At 44.6% G+C, this 22021-nt stretch overlaps 1 protein-coding gene across 1 annotated transcript in view; it reads right to left on the bottom strand.

Annotated features, from left to right (window-relative positions):
• Nucleotides 1–22021, bottom strand: part of LOC144754985 (2-5A-dependent ribonuclease-like) — a 343653-nt gene that overhangs the window by 266311 nt on the left and 55321 nt on the right. The window contains exon 2 of the mRNA XM_078643378.1: nucleotides 9593–11294. Coding sequence (XP_078499504.1) covers nucleotides 9593–11108 — 1516 coding nt within the window. The 5' untranslated portion in view covers nucleotides 11109–11294. The remainder of the gene's footprint in view (nucleotides 1–9592; nucleotides 11295–22021) is intronic.

Genomic DNA, 22021 nt, shown 5'->3' with positions numbered 1-22021 from the left:
CTGTGCTTGTACAGTAAGCATGTGACACATGTATGGTATTAGGACTCTGTTTGTTTGTCTGTGTGTGTGTGTGTGTGTGTGTGTGTGAGAGAGAGAGACGGAAGCCATTAGGATGGATACTGGATGCTCCTGATTTAGCATGGCACAACATGGACACTGAGGGTAGTTCCCCAGATAGTGGAAGTGAATTGTCTGCATTCCTGTGCCTGGAGGGTGGACTGAAGTGAGAAAGGTGGTTGAGACTGTAGGTTTGGCTATTCAAACACATGAAATTTCTAGTTCAGGACTACCCTTTTGTTTTTACCAGATTGTTACTTCAGGAAGGTCAGGAAGGCTGATTGATGACAGTGAGGTATCTGGCACGGAGCATGGGATGGGCATTTGAAAGAGAACCAACCCTTACAAAGTAACAAAGAGGAGGTATGAGAAAATAACGTTAACCCAATATAGTCCATCCACATGGATCTGCTCCCCTACACCCTGGTTGGGCAGCAACTAATTCCCCACACTATTCTGTTTGTAGCACAGCTTCAGCAAGGAAGGAAGGTCAGGAGAGCACCAAAGAGCCGGCTCAAGTGGCAGACTCAGAGACGGGAGAGGAGGGGAGGCAAGCGGGAGGCAAGCAAACAGGGTCTCCAGTGCAGTGGATTTGCTTGCTTCGCCACCATGTTCAAGGCTGTCTAGGGTTTCTCCATCTAAACCCTGGTTTACTCCCAACCTCAAAGCAGTGAAACATGAATTCAAGATCCTTGAGCGTGCTTGGCATCGCAGCGAATATTGCCTTGCGGCCAAGCTCTTGAACAAAAAATCTACTATAGGGTGATAACTCAGGCCAAAGGGCATTTTTGTGAAAATCGCATTGAATCGGCCAAAAACAACGGCAATTATTTTTTTTCTACTGTACAGAGTTTTACGTCCCCTGCCGCTCTATCTAGGGAGTCTCCATCTAGAGACACTGGGTGCGAGAGCCTCTCCAATTTCTTCAGGGACATAATCCTTTCTATACAGGTGGCCTTCTCCTGCGACAAAGGCATTGGGGCAGCTGTGGTGTCAGCACCTGCTTAACCCAACCATTCTCTGCATGCTTTTAAGACTGTGAACCTCTCTGAGTCCCTTAAAATTCTTATGGACCTGAAGTCCGGCTCTTCATCGGACCCCTGTCCGGCCAGAATATTGGCAGCAGTTGCTGAGACCATTAATAATGAGGTGAACGGTATCATCAATTTGTCTCTTCAGGCTGCCTGTGTTCCAGAGGCCTGGAAGCAGGCCAAGATATTGCCTCTTTTGAAAAAGCCGTCGCTCGACCCACTTGGCACAGTGAACTACTGCCCCATCTCCCTTCTACCCGGCTTGGCCAAGGTGTGCGAGAAGGTGGTGAACAGACAACTCACGGAGTTTGTTGAGAGAGAGGGCCTGCTGCATCCAGCCCAGGCAGGGTTTAGAGTCTCCCACAGTACTGAGTCTGCCCTAGTGGAGGTTTCAGAGGCAATTAGGGAGTGTCTGGACGCCTGCAGGAAGGCAGCATTAATTCTGCTTGACCTGTCCGCAGTGTTCGACAGTGTCCCTCACTCCCTCCTCCTCTCGCGTCTAACCGAGATCGGGTGTCGGGTGCTGTTTGGGGCTGGCTCAGATCCTTCTTGGAAGGACGTGCTGAGCAGGTATGGTTTCCACCGCCCTCTTCTTCTTCCCAGGCAGTGACCACAGGAGTTCTGACCTCCATTTTTCATTGGCTAGCTGCCACACAACTTAAGTGCAAAGAAGATAAATCGGAGATTCTCTTATATGGACAGTTTCCCTCCAATTTTAGAGAAACTCTTTGCCCCCCCCCCCCAAGCTCCCTATCCCCACTTCTATAGGGAAGCCCGCCAAGAACCTGGGGGTGTGGTTTGAGGAGAATCTTTCGATTGCTACACAGATTAAGAAATTAGCCGGGACCTGCTTCGGCCTTTTGAAATCTTTGAGAAAGTTTCTTCCTCTCCTGCCTAGGGCACCGAAAGGGACTGTCATTTGTGCCCTTATTCTGTCTCAGCTGGACTATGCCAATGCCCTTTATGTGGGCATCCTGGGCTAATTGTTAAAAAAACTCCAGGTGGTCCAAAGTATGGCAGCCAGACTCCTCCTTGAAATTCCCGCTAGGACTAGAATGAGACCCCCACCTGCGGCTTCCTGTAGCCGACCGTGTCAAATTTAAATCTTTGGTCATGGCCCATCGCGCTCTTTATGGACATGGCCCCATTTACCTGCAAAAACGGTTCGCCTTCTACAATCCAGCATGACATCTGTGTTCCTTGTTCCAGCGTCACGTCCAGGTCCCCCGCTTTAGATATCAGAGGCTTGGAGGCAGCTCTTTAGCTCGGAAAGCTGCTGTCGCCTGGAACGCTCTCCCTTCCTCCCTCCGGAACATTCAGGACCCACTGATCTTCAAGAAGAACCTGAAAACATATCTCTTTGCATAGATCTCTGATGATTGCCCCTCTCTGCTCCGACCCGGGACACTCTTGAGTATCTGTGCGCGATACAAATTAAGTTAACATAACATAAGTGGGAGGCACAGTGAACCGAGGCATGGCAAAGGAGAGGGAGTGGGGCCACTAATGCAGAAAGAGAAAATAAAGAGCATGGAGTCAACAGAGAAAGGCAAAAAAGAGAAGACTCCATACATTTTGTATGTGCAAAAACTGAAATGCAATAGAAGCATATCAAAGGAAGAATAGTCCCCTGAAATCAGTAGCTTAAATATACAAGTCAGTCAGTCAGTCAAATACTTTATTGCGATAACTTAATATCATACAAAGACAATGACAAATGTATAAAACAACAATAACACATACATTAAAAACATTTAAGAAACAGTTTAAAAATGACAAGTTTAAAAAGAACCAGCGACGAATTGATGAGACCAACATACACAATATTACATTTTAACGTCAGCCTAGCTGGTAGAAAGTGCATAGTGCTAAAGTGCAAAAGTGCAAAAGTACTATAAAAACTAAGAAATGTTAAAAAGTATGCTAAGGGTGTCCCATGAAAAATAGTTAGAACAGGCAACTACTGACCATGTTACTTCGCTTCTAAGAATGCCGACCCGAGAGGTCAACATACTAGCTAAAATGTTAATCTATACTACAAGGGCAAGTAGGCACATTTTTAAGTCTCATATTCCTGCTTCTAATAGCTCTCACCAGGAAACTAGCCACATAAAACATGATCCTGGGAGTTTGTAGCATTTGTAAATAAATAAGAGCAGGTCTGACCAAGATAAATCCTGCCTCCTTGAGTATAGGTACAAGAAACATTTTCCGGGCTTCATTATAGTGGCTACAAAACATTATAAAGTGCATGGTACTTTGCTCGGAAAAATGATCGCAAGAACATGGTGGTGCCTTTTCAGGGCTACTCCAAACAGGATAAAACCCCAAGCTAAAATGAATCAAATTAAATCGAAAACGAGTTAAGATAAACCTGTGGTAAGGATGGGTCACCACATTAAGATAATTGTCAGGACCATTGGGTATAGCCAACAATATACTGGCCCTGACACAGGGTTTCTTCAACTCAATTTCTTCCCTCTCCAAGGTTAGGAGCTCCTTCATTCCAGCTTTAATGTAAACTATATCTTTTAGCGTTAGAGAATCAGTAGCAGTATAAAGTTCAGGCCTCCCTAGCTTCAAAAAATTTTCCTTGATGTACATCAACCACCTAATCCTATGTACATTATCTAGTTTCAAACAGTCCCTCAATATGGTATGATTAAGAGGAATTTCTGGGTTCAGCCACATCCTCATCCAAGCAACTAAAGGAGCTGTTCTAATGAGATCTGAAATGTAGCCTTCCCCCAATTCCATGTGAACTGTATAGGTCGGGGTTGACTGGGGGACGCCCAAAACAGATCAAAAAAATTTATTTTCCATTGTCTGTATGGGTTCCAAACCCCTATAACCCCACACTGAACCACCATATGATGCAACTGAAATACATTTAGCTTTATATATTTTGCTGATAGCTGCAAATGGCCTACCCCCCAGTTTTTTAGAAAACCCCTGGAGGGCAGCAGATGTCCTAGCCAACATTGATGCTCTACTTATAACTTGAGGGCCCCAGCTACCTTTGTCATCAAAGGTGAGACCCAGGTAGGGAAAGGAGGAAACACGTGCTAGCTTTTCCTGCCCACAAAGGAAAATTTTATGGAAGGGTCTCCTGGAGGCCCTACCCATAAGCATAACCTGTGATTTTTTTGCGTTTATTTTCAGGTCAAGTGAGGCCATAAAAGATTCAAAGGCATCCAGGAGTCGTTGAAGCCCCACCCCAGTACGAGCAAGAAGAACGGCGTCATCCGCATAAAGGAGGACTGGTATCCCCTGCTCTCCTGCTCGTGGGATGTCGCTAGTAACGCCCCTAAGGGCTGGCTCCAGCATGTTCACATAAAGCGAAAATAACAGTGGTGCCAGGATACATCCCTGTCTTACTCCTTTTTCAGACGCAAAGACATCTGTACACCTTCCGTTCGTTGTGACTCTAACTTTAGCGGTAAGGCCAGTGTGTAAATCAGCTAGTAAATTAACTATGGATCTATCCAGACCCATATCGAGTAACTTCAACCAGAGCTTGGATCTATTGACCATATCAAACGCCGAGGAGAGGTCCATGAACCCAAGGTACATGGACCCGTCCATGGCCCTGGTGTATTTCTCGATCAAGAGGTGAAGATTAAGACACTGATCCAGGGTACTTCTTTTAGGTCTGAACCCATATTGCACATTGCTCAAGATGTCATTCTCAGTAGCCCATTCATTCAATTTCACCAATATGACTCTCCCGAGAATTTTAACTGAAGAATCAATCAGCGAGATTGGTCTGTAACATGCAGGATCCTGCCTGATTCCTTTTTTAAAAACAGGAATAATTATTGATGTTTTCCATGACTCGGGAATATTATCACGGTTTAAGGCATTAAAGACCCTGCAGAGCAATCTTGACCAGAAGTTAGGGAAGCATTTAAAGGCATCAGCAGGAACACCATCTGGTCCTGGTGCCTTTTTCTTTAAGGTACAATCTATTGCAGATAATACTTCACAGACTTCAAAGTGCAAATAGTTCCCTAGTGAAATAGTGTTATCTTCCTGTTCCCTAGTAACAGCGATATTATGAGCTGAATAGATGTCTCTAAAATGCTTAATCCAACCCTCATCAGGAATATTAGTTTCTAAGGGGGAGTTATCCTCCCCTGTGAATAAAGGTTGGTTGACAATCCTCCAGAATTCTCCACTATTTTTTAAAATGGCTTGGTCAGTGAGTTGAGTCCAAGCTTCATCTTTAAGCTGTTTTTTCCTTAATGCAATGGCCTTTTTATAAAGTGCTCTACTGTTGCTAATGAGGTCACGATCTTTTGGAACGGTTTTCAGTGCATTAAGCAATGCAGAATGTGCTTTCGAGCAACTGTGATCAAACCATCTTTTAGGAGGTTTCGGCTTGGGATTACTAGTCACAGAAAGCCTGCCATTTATCTTATTACATATGCTGCTAAATGCAAAGATCACTTCCCCATCGTTAGAGTCGCTAGATAAACACACTCCTACCTCCTCCTCAGCCTCTAAAAGAACTTCTTGAATGAAGGGTTCTGGGATTATACTATCCCATTTCAGTTTCCTTCCCTGGTCCTTAACTTTAAGCTTTTTTATCCCATAGCAAGAACCATGGTTGCGCCCCAAAAGATCAGACACTACGAGGTCCATGGAGACTGGGTTATGGTCGCTAAAAATGGAAATCACAGTTCTATACATTAAAACCTTGGATAAAAAACATGCAGAAATAAAAATATAATCAATAACAGAGTCATTGTCTGAGCCCTTAAAAGTAGGGGCCCTATTCCCCCCCTCCCCACAGCTGGATTCATATAGGTTCCATCTAGCGAGAAAGTTTTCTAAACAGCCCCCCTGTCTGTTATGTTCAAGATGGACCAATACGCCATATGGAGGGGATTCTGAGTCATCGCAAACACACATAAGTGAGCAGGGATGTATATTAAAATCCCCCAAAAAAATGATTTCAAATGCTGTAACATCCTCACTATAGACTGACAGAAAATAGTCCAATCTACCAAGGCTATATGTAGTACAGTCGGCAGCATTGGAATTATAAAAATTAATAAATAAAATATTAGGAGATTCCACGCGAGACAATTCAACAATAAGACATTGCTCAGATCCTGAGTCCCTTTTCTTAAGGCTACCTTTGATATCTAATTTGAAGAGGCTTAACAGTCCTCCCCTCGCTCTTCCTGCCGTGCTAGTCACGGCAGGGATACAAAAATAGCTGTAGCCATCAGGAGAAAAACAAGAATTTGTGTCCCAGGTTTCCTGCAGAGCAATGATATCAAACCTAGTTATACAAGCCAACCAAGGTGCATTACCTACTTTGGACTTTATGCCAGCTATATTCCAAGTAAGTATACTGAAGGCTGACGCGCTATTCTCTATCTGGCTAGAATGATCTGACACACTATTCTCTATCTGGCTAGAGTGATCTAACAAGAGTCAGTCATTATGATCCAGAAAGGATAAGGGTGCAAATCGATTAGACAATAACAGGGGTTGGGCAAAAGGATTCTGATATACTATGGGGGCGGATTGGTTTACAGTATTCCGCTGTTGTTCCCAGCCCCTTCTATAGTTTGAGTCAGAATTAATATCCCATCCGAAGGCTGGTGTTTTAGGGTAGGTGACATTCTGCTGTTCACCATAAAAGAACTTCAATGTTAATGGTACAACAGAACCCTGCCTACGTTGGGGTGGGAGTAGATTAATAAGAATGTTAGGCAACACGCCTGGATGCAAGAAACTTACTGCCACGCAATCCCCCTTAAATTTTTTAGGGCGATTACCTAGCCATGACACCCTTTTAACAGTTTTGATCTCTTGAGCCAGCAATTGACCCCCCCCTGGAGCTAACCTGATGTTAGTAGTGAGCCACTGTAAGGCTTTGTTAGACAGAGAGGAAGGGGATTCTTCAGTGCCGGCTTCTAAGGGTGGAACATTCGCCAATACCAAAACAACAGGGGACGCTTCAACTATAAATTGAAGAGGGTCAGTTAACTGAGCATGTACAGGGGGTATTTCAACCGTTAGCGGACCATCCCCTCTATTAGTATTGGGAGCAATAAGTTTTGGATCAGGTGGCTGAGATGGTAAGTTATTTGATGCATCATCCATATTCTGCCTCTCCTGATCATCATTTCCTCTGCTAATTTCATCCAGGTTTGCTACCAACGTCGTAACGTTAACAACTCCCTCTGTTAATTTGTTCAACTGCCCTCCCAGCTTTTTGACTTCAGATTGTAATTTATCGATTTTAGAGAGTAACGGTTTAACAATGGATTTGATTTTGCTATCTATTAGGTCAGCAAATCTTACAAACAAATCCTCATCATGACAAACATTAATCTCAGCACTTCCCCCTTCGGCTTCCTTTGAATTTGCCTTTGGAATGTTTACCCTCTTCCTCCTAGCCCCAGATCTTAGTCCCCCCCGTCTAGGTGGATTTTTATTTTTCACAGCGGCTAATCGTGAAGTTTGTTCAGTGGTGGAAATATCTTCATCCGTGAGGTCAACACGATTATCTTGTTCCATATCACTGTCAGAGTTATTTCCATGCTCCACGATAAAGACCTCGGGACCAGACAGCATATTATCATTTAGAGGGCCAGGTTCCTGTGTAATCGGACAATTTGAAGAGGCATCAAAGAAAGTCTGAAGGGACACTGCGTCTTCAGGTGAGGGGGATGAAGATGGCGACAAACGGTGTAAGTCAGGTGAGAGACTCAAACCCAGCGATTCTCTCCTCTGTAAATTAATTTTTTTCACTGTTTGCACCAAATAATTTTCCATTGTGTTAGCAGGTTGTGCGAGTGGTGCTGGACCCTTTTTGGGCATACTGCTGGTAGCTAACAGGGAACCAGTACCCCTCAGGCTACAACAAAATATATATTACAACAGTACAGTCTTACTTGAGCAGTAGAATGCCTCGCAAACCTCACGCAGGGTTTCTGGCCCTGCCCTGCCTTCTCGTGCCGATGAGGGCCGTAGAGGGCCCGCCCTTTGCCCGGGCTTCGCCCCGGGCGTCCCGCTCGCGTCCCGCGACGCGGGGGTGCTCCTCCTTTTCAGCGCCTCTGATTGCGCTCCCTGTGCGCTGCCGCGTCACTCAGACGCGCCGCCGCGGTGCCCGCCGGGATTTGGAGTCTCCCGGAGCGGCGGCGCGGAGTCAGCTGTCCCTTGACTCTTGGCGGTGGCGGCGGCGTGGGCAATGGCCTCTGCCTTCCTCTGGCGTTCAGGAGGTGAGTAAATATGACTCTCGGCGGTGGCGGCGGTTCGAAAATGGTCTCCCCCGCTCTGCCGGGGTGCTCCTCCTTTTCAGCGCCTCTGATTGCGCTCCCTGTGCGCTGCCGCGTCACTCAGACGCGCCGCCGCGGTGCCTGCCGGGATTTGGAGTCTCCCGGAGCGGCGGCGCGGAGTCAGCTGTCCCTTGACTCTTGGCGGTGGCGGCGGCGTGGGCAATGGCCTCTGCCTTCCTCTGGCGTTCAGGAGGTGAGTAAATATGACTCTCGGCGGTGGCGGCGGTTCGAAAATGGTCTCCCCCGCTCTGCCGGGGTGCTCCTCCTTTTCAGCGCCTCTGATTGCGCTCCCTGTGCGCTGCCGCGTCACTCAGACGCGCCGCCGCGGTGCCCGCCGGGATTTGGAGTCTCCCGGAGCGGCGGCGCGGAGTCAGCTGTCCCTTGACTCTTGGCGGTGGCGGCGGCGTGGGCAATGGCCTCTGCCTTCCTCTGGCGTTCAGGAGGTGAGTAAATATGACTCTCGGCGGTGGCGGCGGTTCGAAAATGAATAAACCTTTTGTTCGTGTGAGCCGTCTCCAAGAGGCCTACGCCGGCAGTGAGAATCCTTTAAAATCTTTTGCAAGGCTGAAAACGGATTGACAGCTAGCGAATCACTGTAAAATCCCAGCCGGATCAGGCTGAACACTGTTTATGTTTTGATGAAACTACTCGATGTATATGGTGGCTCAACTTCCACTCTAGCGCAATGCCTTTTCCTCGACCTCCCTCATCGTCTCCGTTTCCTACGAATGAAGCCATACAAATATACAAGTCAACCAATCACAACTTGGTAACTTGGTATGCTCCTCTGGGTGGTATAAACAGAAGAATAGTGAGGAAAGTCAAACTCTAAAAAATCAGGCAAAGGGAGCTAAAACAGAGAATAAAGTTATCCAGTTATGAGTAAGGGGCAGTCACAAAGACCGCTTTTTACTATATGGTAAATTATTAGTTGCAATACTGTTTGCAGCAAGACTGCAAAAGTGATTCACCCAATGTTGTATTGTACCTGTGGTCAACCAGTCAGTCAGTCAAAACATACTTTATTTATCATTATTTCAATGCATAAAAATACAAAGATAAAAACAAGTCCAAAAACATTACATCAATAAAATATCTAAGAGACATTGCACCATATAAGATAAGTCATAACCTTTGGTTCCAACTGAAATACCTAACCCACCAGACCACATTTACTCACTGCAAGAGTGAGAAGACAGTACTCACCTATCAAAATGTTGGCAGGACATACATCTTGGTGGGCAAAGTTTGATTGGTGTAAGTCCTCAAGAGCTTGGAATACATCCTTCAGGATGTTTCTGGTGTTACATAGCGGCATGTCTTTCTGTCCCTCAATGCTATTTTCACATAACATAAGGCACAAGTAATGGCGGGCATCATCTTCTTCTGCTCCAAGTAGCTTCATAGTATGGCTTCTGCCTTGGAAATAATTCAGACACCGCTGCTCCTGTAGGAACCTCTCATTCCCACCTTCTTTCAGGGTTATCTTCACAGCTACTTCATGGCCATCATAGATGCCTAGATAGACACCTATCCCAGACGTACTTTTAATCTTGTATTTGTTCTTGATAAAGATAGCCAGTTTTCCTTTGAGTGAAAGCTGCATCTGATGGAGTTCCTTCAGTTTCTCCCCCCAGCATTTGCTGACTGCAGTCCAATTTGTTGACATGTCATTTGGATCCACAATTGCACCATAATTGAGAAGCAGCTTCACCAACAATGGATTATACCTGGGCAGGGCTTCCCGGATTAAATGTTTATTTTTTGGGTCAGCCCCATTTTCCAACAAGAGTTTGACTGTTTCAAAATCATTGTTTTTGACGGCCACCTGCAATGCGGACCTTCCGGTGTTATCCTGAACATCAGCTTGACCTCCACACTTGCTCAATAAAGCCTTTACCAAACTTGGTCTTCTCTTCTCCACTGCCAGGAAAAGAGCTGTTTTTCCAGCTCTGTCTCTCATGTTAATCTCTGCACCAGAATCTAGCAGAATATCAATGACAGTGGAGTCTGAACTATTCAGGGCACGATGCAATGCACTCTGTCCATGAAGGTCTTGGTGATTCACATTGGCTCCTTTAGCAAGCAGCATCCTAACTATGCTTCCATGACCTTTCTCTGCTGCATCCATAAGAGCTGTCCGTCCACCAGTACTCTTGGACTTTCCTTCATCAGTTGCGATCCGCACCGCATTCACATCTGCTCCCTCACCTAAAAGGAACTTGGTTGCATTCTCACGACCATAATAGGCAGTTTCCATTAAAGCTGTGAATCCATTGTCATCTTGCTCATTGATATTTGCTCCTCTGGAAAGAAAAAGTTTCAGGTGTTCTACATTTCCCAGAATCCCAGCAATAATGAACGGAGTAGCACCATTTTCCTTTTTGACTAATGGGTCTGCCCCCCTTTCCAACAAAAGATGAATAATCTCATCCCATTGCAGCTGCACTGCTTGAAGCAGAGGGGTCCATCCATTTTTATCTTTTGCATTAATATCAGCACCTTGTTCCAGCAGGAGGCGGACTTCACCAGTCTTCCCTTCTATAACAGCCTTCCAGAGCAAGGTGCATTTGCTTAACCCCGCAGAATAAAGCGCTGTGTTGGCTTGTGACTCTGATCCTGTTTGAGACTGGATGCCGGCGGCTGTACTATGCATCTCTTCTGCTACTGTAATAATTTCCTGAGCCTCCAGGGAGGGTGCTGTTAACATAGAGGTTTCCATCACCACCCCCTAGTTCATGACATGAAAGTTAGCTTGAGTGGGTGGAAACACATACATGGCACAGGCTGCAATCTGCATCCTTCTGAGCCACAGATGACATTAATGCTGACATCTGAATAGTCTGAGTGATTCCTCTGCTGAACTGTACTTCAGAGGCCAAACTGCTTTATCTACCCAAGGCTCACCCTGAAATAGAGAAATGGTGCAATTAATTCTAAAGCAGAAGGGTAAATAAGCAATAAAGTCAGAACCATGTTGCTCTACTTTCTTTCACAATTAATACAATAGAGTAACACTTTTGTTTGCTCCCACACTCCATTATTTGATATATGTCATTCTGAAAACATCAGAAACAGTTCAGCACTGTTTTGTTCAAAATAGTGATGCACAACAGTTTTCACAGGTTTCAGTTCTGTCTCCCAACCCCCAAATCCAGTAACTGCATCTAAGATTGAAACTATTCATGTGAATCATCCACCAGTGGATTCAGACATATTACACATTAATACAGTTTTTCTTATTTTACTTTCTGTACCTTGAGATCACGAAAACCAAAGTAAAACTAGGTTTCATACCGAATGCTATCCGCAATGCAGAGGGAATCTGGATGGACACAAATACAAAATAATTTAGATTAGCAGTTGTGTTAGAGCTGATCTACTCATGTACTCTGTGGTGAGCATCTTTAACACCGCTAAATGACCAATAAAAAAGAGGGGGGGGGAAAAGAATAACTTGGGAGCAGGGTTTTGGGTCTAGGATTCAATCAGTTTCCTGGCATTTATCTCAGGTTCTACACTAACAATCCAATATAAATACTGCAAACAATATGTGTCATAATTAACATACTAAGTTTGCAAAAGGGACCGATTAATTCAAATGTGAGACTCTAGATCACACCAGCTGTGAGTTGATGATACTAGGGTCCATTCTTTCTTTGGTGATCTTAAAGCTCTACGCAAAACCTCTATCATTTCTTCAGGCCTTCGAAGAATCAGCAGACTCCAGTAAGCTGGTGCATGTGAAAAATCAATTTGTCAGCTTCATCCATCATCATACGTAATACATCTCATTCACCCAGATTAGGATGTCTAGTAGAGATCAACCCAAGAAAGACAGCTTTTTTGTTTAGCTTTACCAACATGGAACTTTTTCAAATCCAATCATAGTTCTCTTTCACAACGCTGGAATGACTCACACTCCAGCTTACAATCTACCCCAAATCTCAAGGTATCTATCTCAAAAGCATTCTATCTTTCATTGCCATCTTGCATGCCCTCTGTCCAGGGACTTCAGGAGCTGCCATTTCACTTTTGCAACCGGACCTAAAGTTCTGGGCTACTTTGAAGAAAAGTAAAAGTAATGAGGGGAATTCTTTAAGTTATCCAAGAAACTGGCAGTTTCTCATGGCCGCATGAGGCACTGTAATTTTTTTTCTCCAACATGCCACCTCAGACTGCAACCAAACATAGGTGAATCAGCCTTGATCCTGCTCCAATAAGAACAGTCCAGGTCAAACTACCAAGCCAGGTTCCCTCCGAACAGAAACACAGGCAACCATAGACTGTCTGTGACCTAAGTGGGCCTCATTCGTAGGCTACAACTTGAGTTAAATGATACAGTGAGAATAGGGCACATGTTCTGGCGTACACCCACACTTTTAGCATCACACCATGGAACAAAAGTGATGCGTAGGTGCTTGAATTGATCTCAGCTACTTGTAATAACTTAGAGCTGCAGCCCAGCCCATAGCTTTTTCTCCCATCAAGCCACCTCAAACAGGAACCAGCTTTAAGTAACTCAGCTTTGGTCCGGCTCCAATGGAAACAGCCCAGACTTAAGTGCCAGGACCCTTATGAATGGGAACACAAGTAACCCCAGGCTGGTTTTGGCCTTTTTGGGCCTCATGAATAGGATGCAGCTTGTAATTTATGGCACAGTTAGCATGGTAATGACACCTTGGCAAACCAGTCGGACTAAGGGCATTGCACTGAGAAAATCAAAAAAGTGATGGAAAGAATGCTTGAAGTAATCTCAGCCACAGTTCATTGTTCGGGGCCACTTCCCAATCTATTACTATTGGCCGATCATGCCACCTCAGACAGGAACCTCCAATATACAACACTTTGAGGTGCAACACTTGCGCCAACCAGGTGTCTGATAGAAACCAGCTTCAAGTGCTGAACTTAGTTCAATTTGACCACATGGACAGTGCTTCTGTCCACAGTTTCACAGTTTTAATACCAGTATACCCTTTAACACTACCTTCTTTTAACACAAGGGCCAGTGTGTTCTTTGCAATTTTCACCCCGAGTGGGCTGGGTATGCTCAGACGTGAGTCCCAGGCTCTCCACACCACTGGAGTCAAGCTATCCAGGCTGATAGCCAGAAACCGGTCCTTGGATGCTTGATTCCGGTCTGGGAAAGACATGGCTTGGTAGTTCGGACTGGACTGTTCCCATGAGGCACAGGGTCAGAGCTGATTTGCATATAGCCAGTGTCTAACCCAGGGTGGTGTGGAGTGCAAAAAACGATGGATTTAGGCCCAGATCCCTGTACTGGGGTGAATGTATGCCATTGTTCTACATTCTGTCCATCAACTGTGTTTTTTGCAATTTTCACCCCGAGTGGGCTGGGTATGCTCTAACGTGAGTCCCAGGCTCTCCACTCCACTGGAGTCAAGCTATCCAGGCTGATAGCCAGAAACCGGTCCTTGGATGCTTGATTCCGGTCTGGGAAAGACATGGCTTGGTAGTTCGGACTGGACTGTTCCCATGAGGCACAGGGTCAGAGCTGATTTGCATATAGCCAATGTCTAACCCAGGGTGGTGTGGAGTGCAAAAAAACGATGGATTTAGGCCCAGATCCCTGTACTGGGGTGAATGTATGACATTGTTCTACATTCTGTCCATCAACTGTGTTTTTTGCAATTTTCACCCCGAGTGGGCTGGGTATGCTCAGACGTGAGTCCCAGGCTCTCCAAACCACTGGAGTCAAGCTATCCAGGCTGATGAAGGCTGACAGCAAGAAAGCGGTCCTTGGATGCTTGATTCCGGTCTGGGAAAGACATGGCTTGGTAGTTCGGACTGGACTGTTCCCATGAGGCACAGGGTCAGAGCTGATTTGCATATAGCCAGTGTCTAACCCAGGGTGGTGTGGAGTGCAAAAAAAACGATGGATTTAGGCCCAGATCCCTGTACTGGGGTGAATGTATGACATTGTTCTACATTCTGTCCATCAACTGTGTTTTTTGCAATTTTTACCCCGAGTGGGCTGGGTATGATCAGACGTGAGTCCCAGGCTCTCCACACCACTGGAGTCAAGCTATCCAGGCTGATGAAGGCTGATAGCCAGAAACCGGTCCTTGGATGCTTGATTCCGGTCAGGGAAAGACATGGCTTGGTAGTTCGGACTGGACTGTTCCCATGAGGCACAGGGTCAGAGCTGATTTGCATATAGCCAGTGTCTAACCCAGGGTGGTGTGGAGTGCAAACAAACAATGGATTTAGGCCCAGATCCCTGTACTGGGGTGAATGTATGACATTGTTCTACATTCTGTCCATCAACTGTGTTTTTTTGCAATTTTCACCCCGAGTGGGCTGGGTATGCTCAGACGTGAGTCCCAGGCTCTCCACACCACTGGAGTCAAGCTATCCAGTCTGATGAAAGCTGATAGCCAGAAACCGGTCCTTGGATGCTTGATTCCGGTCTGGGAAAGACATGGCTTGGTAGTTCGGACTGGACTGTTCCCATGAGGCACAGGGTCAGAGCTGATTTGCATATAGCCAGTGTCTAACCCAGGGTGGTGTGGAGTGCAAAAAAACGATGGATTTAGGCCCAGATCCCTGTACTGGGGTGAATGTATGACATTGTTCTACATTCTGTCCATCAACTGTGTTTTTTGCAATTTCCTTTGAGGCTTGAACATGAAATATGGTTTCAAATTGGATGAGAAGCCAAGATTTACTTCGGCTGCCACATATTTACTGTGCCTGCGAGGCCTGTCTCTTCAGCTTTACGTAGCTATTTTCATTACACATTCCAGGGCACTTACTCCCGGAGTCTATAATAGAATGCAGGAACCATTTATTCAGTTTGCCATGCAAAGGATATCTCTAAACATATCTCTCGAAATTTACAAAACTCTGGGCCTAATTTAGAACAGAAGAGATCAGTGATCATCATGAATGGTTTCCAGTGCTGCTTCGACAAAGAACATTTCCCAGACACTTTGAGACATGGCTCGAAAATATCTAAAGGCAAAGCTGAGGTTACTTTTGCTTCATTTCCTTGTCTTTCTGCAACATTTTCCCAAAACTGTTGCTGAAAAAGTTCCTTCACAAAATCGGCAGATTAGGGGGCATGGCCAGCCATGATGGCCGAGTGGACATGATCCACTATGGCTCTGCTATCGTTCTCAGCAAACTTAAGGTTTATTGTGGCGTACCGACCTGACCCAACTTAGACCACCACAAAACGGTATAGACCGGTTCGAGGGGGCCTGCGACGGCCCGATGGTTAGACGCTGCGAAGCTTTTGGGCTGATTGGAGTAGAAGTTGGAGGCAAGATGGTGCCTGTCAATGCTAGGCGACAGGAGACGCCCCAGGGATGTCCTAGCCAACCTACATGCATTCAAGACTAAAACAATTCATCCGCTTGGCGGCCCAAAAAGCAGAGTCAGTTACCTTTCAAGGAGCCTTCTGCACCCTCTTTCAGGACCGTTTATGGCAAATTAAAGAATGAACACATCAAATATCGCTGGACATATCCTTTTGGTTTGGGATTTGAGCTCCACAACAAATCTCGACATGTCACTGACCTAGCTTAAGCTTTGACACTATTGGACATGCCACATCCAAATGTACCCTCTACTGTAGATTGCACTGGCCCATCCAAGGTACTATCCGCAGCCCCAAAAAACTGGGCAACTTCTCACCCAGTGCCGTCCTCATCAAACCAAGAAGAAATGATTAACAATGCAACTCTTCATCTCCCGATTACCCACCATAAGAGAAATCACACTCCCTGAACTATACAGTAAATAGCTTCTAGCAGTAAGGTCCGTCAGGGGCCAGATCGACCTTGGAGATTGCTTGCTAATCACAGAAAGAAACAGGAAACATTTGAGAAATACCTTGTGGTCCAAGTAGTAACAAATCTTTATTTTTAAGGACCTAACTACTTGAATACTAATAAATGCCTTAACTTTGAATGTTATTAAGAAACATGGGTAGAGGGACTAGACCGACTCGCCTCACATGTTCAGAAATTTTCCCCAAGACAAATGGTTTTGGGGTTTTAATGTTGTACAAGTTGCAAGTTTAAGATTTTTAGTTTTTTATTCATATATTTATTTTTGCAATGAATGGACTTTATTTGGGGGTTGCGCATGATCGGAGGATTTTGGGGGGCACTTGCGGGGCGGACTATGGGGGATCAATCGGGGGGAGGGGAGGAGGGACACTGAAAAAAATCAGAGGGCGTATTAAACTCTTAGTGTAACCATGGTGATCACTACACTAACTAAGAAAGGTAAAGTCCTCAAATCGCCAGCCAAGCACCACAAATTATGGAAACATTTAGGGGACCAGCACTACCATGTTTTAGCTCTCCAGAACATAAAAGAGACGAAGATCATAGACTGAAGCACAACACTTATCCCATAGTTTATAAGTCATCGGCCTCTACTAACCACAATGGCGTGGCCCTACTATTTCATTCCACTATACAGAAGGCTACAAAACAGACAAGGAGGGTAGGATCATCATGGTAAATGGTCACCTCAGGGGCAGAATGTGCACCTTTGCTTCCGTTTATTCCCCAAATTCTAATCAGATACCCTTTCTTCACTCTCTCCTGATTTTTCTGGGTGGTTTCGCTGAGGGAGACATAGTTATAATGGGTGATTTCAACTTGCTTGGAACTCCACCACTGACAATACTCATGCAAACAGGGAAATCAACAGGTAGCTTCCCTATAACACTTAAACAGGCTTTCCAGACCATAGGCCTCATGGATGTCTGGAGGACACTCCACTTCACGGCACACAACTACACACTTTTCCCGCACACACCGAAAATATTCTTGGCTAGGTTATAATTGTCTAAACCAAGCCCCGAGGCAAAATTTTACAAGCTTCCTCAATCCTACCTATCTCCTTTTCAGATCATGCACCAGTCTCGGTGATGTTGGAATGGGGCACACCACCGGTGCTTTACAGACGATTGTTTTCCCCTCTTCCTTGACCAGGGACCATCTTCTAAGAGATGACCTAAGAAAGGCTTTCAGGGATTTTTTAAAAATAAATTAATACCCTCAAGATACTTCTAAAGCTAAAAACTGGAACATGTTTAAAACACATATTAGGGCAAATGTATAGCTTTGAATTCTGCCTAGGTCAATGATGGGCCACCGTTATTCTAGACATGCCCATAATTTTGTCAAGAATGCCCACAATATGTCAAGGATATGCAACTATTAATGGAACTTGCAAGAATATTACCAAGTAATATAAGAATTGATAGAATGTAACCGCTCTGTTAAAAATACTCAAAATATTGTCAGGAATGCTCACAATATGTAAATGTAAATGTCGGAATTTGTAAAGCGCACAGCTACCTCCACCGGAGGTGTCCCGGCGCTGTCCGTATACCGCTTAGGAACCCTTCCTGGCTTCCCTGGGAAATGACCACTCATGGGCGCCCCCCAGGTGCAGCCAGGCATCCCAGCGCTTTTGGGGCCGTTGTGGAGATTAAGCAAGCTATTGCCCAGAGTTGCAGAGTGGGACCCATGATTAGAATAGGCACCGAGGCGAGAAATCAGGTCCGAGGAAATTGAGCCCAAGACCTGCCGAGACAGGAATTGAACCCAGGTCCCGGGCCAGACCTCTGCATCAGGGTCTGCCGCTCTAACCATTGAGCCATATTTCTTCATATGTCAAGGATAGACCACCATTATGTCGTTGATTGCCAGAATGTTGTGAGGAATGGCATCAATATGGCACGGATAGAGCACTATTCTGCCTGGGGGTAAGAAGAATGCCGATAATATGTTTTAAGCAGGGGCCAGAGTTATGCCAGTCGTGACCAAAATGTCATCAGGAATGGCAATAACACGTCAAGGCTGTGTCTCTTATGTTCAAAGGATAGTCAGAATGGCACAAATAATAACTATATTATGTCAAGAATGGGCCATTATTATTAAAAGAATAGCCTGAATGGTTGCAAGCATGTCCAAGGATGTACCACTATTAAGGAAGTGCTAGCTAGGGTATTTGTTAATAATGCCCATCATATGTCAATAATGAGCCACTAAAATGCCAGGGATAGCCAAAATGCCACTAGAATGTTCAGAATATGTCATTGACAGTGTTTCTAATCTTGACCACAATTTCGCAACCCCTGTCAGAAATGTGCTGTTTCTTTTTATATCATCGGTGTATTTGATATCATGATGGCTATTTGTTACAGAATGGTAGCCCTGGCATAATAATGTTCAGTTATGATGTATAATGACTGTTCATGAAACATTTCTGTCCATTCCTAGCATAATGATGATGTAAATCCCAGACAAATTATCATCATTCGCTATTTTATGATGATTAAAAATCACTACGATAAACAGAATTTACCAATTAGAACTGAAGTACATGGTAATGTTGAAGGCCAATTATGGAGTTCTTAAAAATGATAATCTGCTATTTCAAGACATAAATACAGCTTTTGTGAAAGTGACAACCTTACTTCTCCGCATATCTATTGATGGAAAAAGACCCTTTGGAATTGCAGTAGTACATAACAGATGGACTGTGCTCACCATTTTTAGGTCTGGCTTGACTTCATAACTGTGTGCAAAAACTGCTGTTAACAAATATTTAAAGCAGACACTGACTGGGCTTTGGCTGTTATTATTATTATTATTTATTATTATTTATTTTTATAAAGCGCGTAGTCACCTGGAAGTATCCCAGCGCTGAGGAACCTAAAAGACATGAAACTGAGGACTGAGGCTGAGTTTACGAGAAGAACATAGGGGCTAGGGGAAAAGATGTGTCTTTAATCGTTTCCTAAAACGATTAAAGACACATCTTTTCCCCTAGCACGAGGAGTAGATTTCTCTCTCGATTCATGTGATTGGCAGTTTACAACCCCAAACGGAATCTGCATGCTCTGAAAAGCAAAGCGCTTCTAATTGCTGCTGAAATTGACGCGCTCTGAAAGTGAAGCGTTTTTAAATTGCATTGTGTAATATTTTTTAAAATTGTCGAAATAACTGATATTGCATTTTAAAACCCTCCACTACTAGTTGTATTAGCATTTGCACTTTACCTGACCAGGGTGAGCAGGTGTACACCGCCTGTTAGCGAGAGTCACTGAGCACACGCCATTTAAGTCGGCTTTCTAGCTGTTCGTAGCAAAGAGGTTTCCCTCCCTTCAGTGCTGATGACAAAGCCAGCTCGTCATGGGCGTTACCTGCGCTACGCGGATGACGAGCTGGCTTTGTCATAAACAAGCCATTTTTGTTTTTTCAGCGCACAGCGGGAAAACGCGGTAGCGCGGTAGGGGTTAAGGAGATGGAAACGCGAGAGCGCAGCGGGCAAGCCACGCCAAAGGCAAGCCAGTCTGCGCACCGGCCGCACACAGCACCAGCCATGCTGCGGTCAGCGATGCTACCCGACCAGGGATGTCAGCAACCACTATTCATGGGAACAACTGTTGCCAATAGGTGAGCAGGGAGGGGAGGCACCCAAATCTACAGAACTAAGAGATATGAATGCAATCTCGGTGAAAAATAGCACAGACAACTTCAGGTGTGGCCTAGTTAATGCTAGATCCCTGGTTAAACATCAACAGGAGATACATGCTTATGTCATATCAAGCATTAATTGACCATTAATTGACACTATAATATGTCACTCACTCACTCTAGAATGATCATCCTAGGTTATTTAAATCTCTGGGAAAATGGGAATCTAGGCCCTGCATTGAAAGGCCTGCTTCTAGCCTGTGAGAGCAAAAACATACAACAGCTGGTGATGCACCCAACGAACCAGGATGGCCATGTTTTAAACTTAATATTTGCAGATAATAAATATGTAAAGATGGAGGATATATCACATCTATGCTGGACTGATCACTTCCTTGTTCAATTTCAGGTAATAAATTCTAGAACAAATATTAAAATTGCTCCTAGGGGAATCAATCAACGTGGTAGGGAATGGAGCAAATTTCTGAAAACTAAACACTCCCCGACGTTCACAGAGACCAATTCCTTCGAAGCCAGTAAATCAATGGAGGAAAACTGTCTTAGCCTCTGTGATCGAATAAACCATACCCTCAATCAACTGGTCCCAATGAAAAAGTTAAAAAATAGACATAAACAATCAGCCCCCTGGTACAATGAGGAGCTAAAAATATTAAAGAAGGGTTGTAAACAAGCTGAACAAAAATGGAGGAAACTCTATGAGGAACAGGATAAAATAGCACTAGGCATTTACAAAGGCACAAATGCCAAGGCAAAAATCCGAGTACTAGGCAAAATCCATTCTAGAGGCCCCTAACAATGCCAGAGCTATATTCAAAATAGTGAATGACCTTTCCAAACCAGACTATTGGAAAAATAAGATCATTGCAACCCAGAACCTCTGTAACAGTCTAGCAGCTTACTTCGAGGAGAAGATCACCAAAATTATTGATGGTCTGGATATCAATAAAGGAGATGAGATATATAGTGGATTCGGACTATACGAGCCGATGACACCGGGAAAGCAGGGGGAGGAAGAAGATAAAGACAAGCTGATAAGTCTGTATCATCTCCAGATTCCCACAGAAGAAGAGTTTAGTAAACTTGCTCTGAGTGTCTCTTCTGGGTCACCACTGGACCATCTCCCACAAAGAGTGTGGAAAGAATTTAAGGAAGCATGGTTTCCTCAGCTCCGTCAAATCTGCTGCCAATCCTTAATCGAGGGAGTTGTGTCAGTCTGCTGGAAACAGGCAACGGTGACACCACTACAGAAGAAAACCACGCTATATCCTCTCTGTCAATCCAACTACAGACCTATCTCTTTGCTCCCTTATCCAGTAAAGATTCCAGAGCTACTAGTTAGCAAAACCCTCTCACAATTTCTAGAAAACAACCATAAGTTAGACGATGTACAATTTTGATTCCGCCCAGCTCATGGAACCGAAACCGCACTAGTAACTGTTTTAGATGAATTAAGAACGCGAGCAGACACAGGCCAGTCAGTTATACTAGTGTTATTAGATATGTCAGCCGCTTTCGACACGTTTAATCATTACATCCTTTTGGGAAGACTTATAGATGTCAGAATTGGGGGGGAAATGCTGGACTGGTTTAAGTCATACCTATCGGACAGGCAACAGGCTGTGGCCTTACCTCTCTTTACTTCTAAAGACCATTCCACTTAGCATGGTGTCCCTCAGGGATAGGCTATCAGTCCGAATTTGTATAATGTATACTTGAGCCGACTAATTTCCATTATCAAATCTTTTGGAATTAAATTGGTAAACTACTCTGATGACACACAACCTATTTTCTAACTGGAGGGGAATCAATCAGTATCACTGGAAAGATTCCACAAATGTATGAGAAAACCGGTAAGTTAGCTCAGGGACAATTCTTTACAGTTTAACGGTGACAAGACGGAAATCTTGTACTACACAGCAAACAAAGTCCCATGCCCACTTCCGGCCACCTTTTGGCCAACTCTCACAGGAAAACAACTAAGCCCATCAAAGACAGTGCATAATCTGGGGGTGATGTTTGATTATAATCTAAAACTAGACTCCCAAGTAGATAAAACAGTGGTAATCTGTCTTTCTGTGATCAGAGCCTTACAGAAAATACTTCCTATGCTACCACCTTAGCCACAGCGTTGGTGATGAAAAGTGTT

This window comes from Lissotriton helveticus, chromosome 1_1, assembly GCF_964261635.1.
Source record: "Lissotriton helveticus chromosome 1_1, aLisHel1.1, whole genome shotgun sequence".
Lineage (NCBI taxonomy): Eukaryota > Metazoa > Chordata > Amphibia > Caudata > Salamandridae > Lissotriton > Lissotriton helveticus.
Note: the sequence above shows the minus strand (reverse complement) of the source record. Positions and strands in the feature narration are given on the sequence as shown.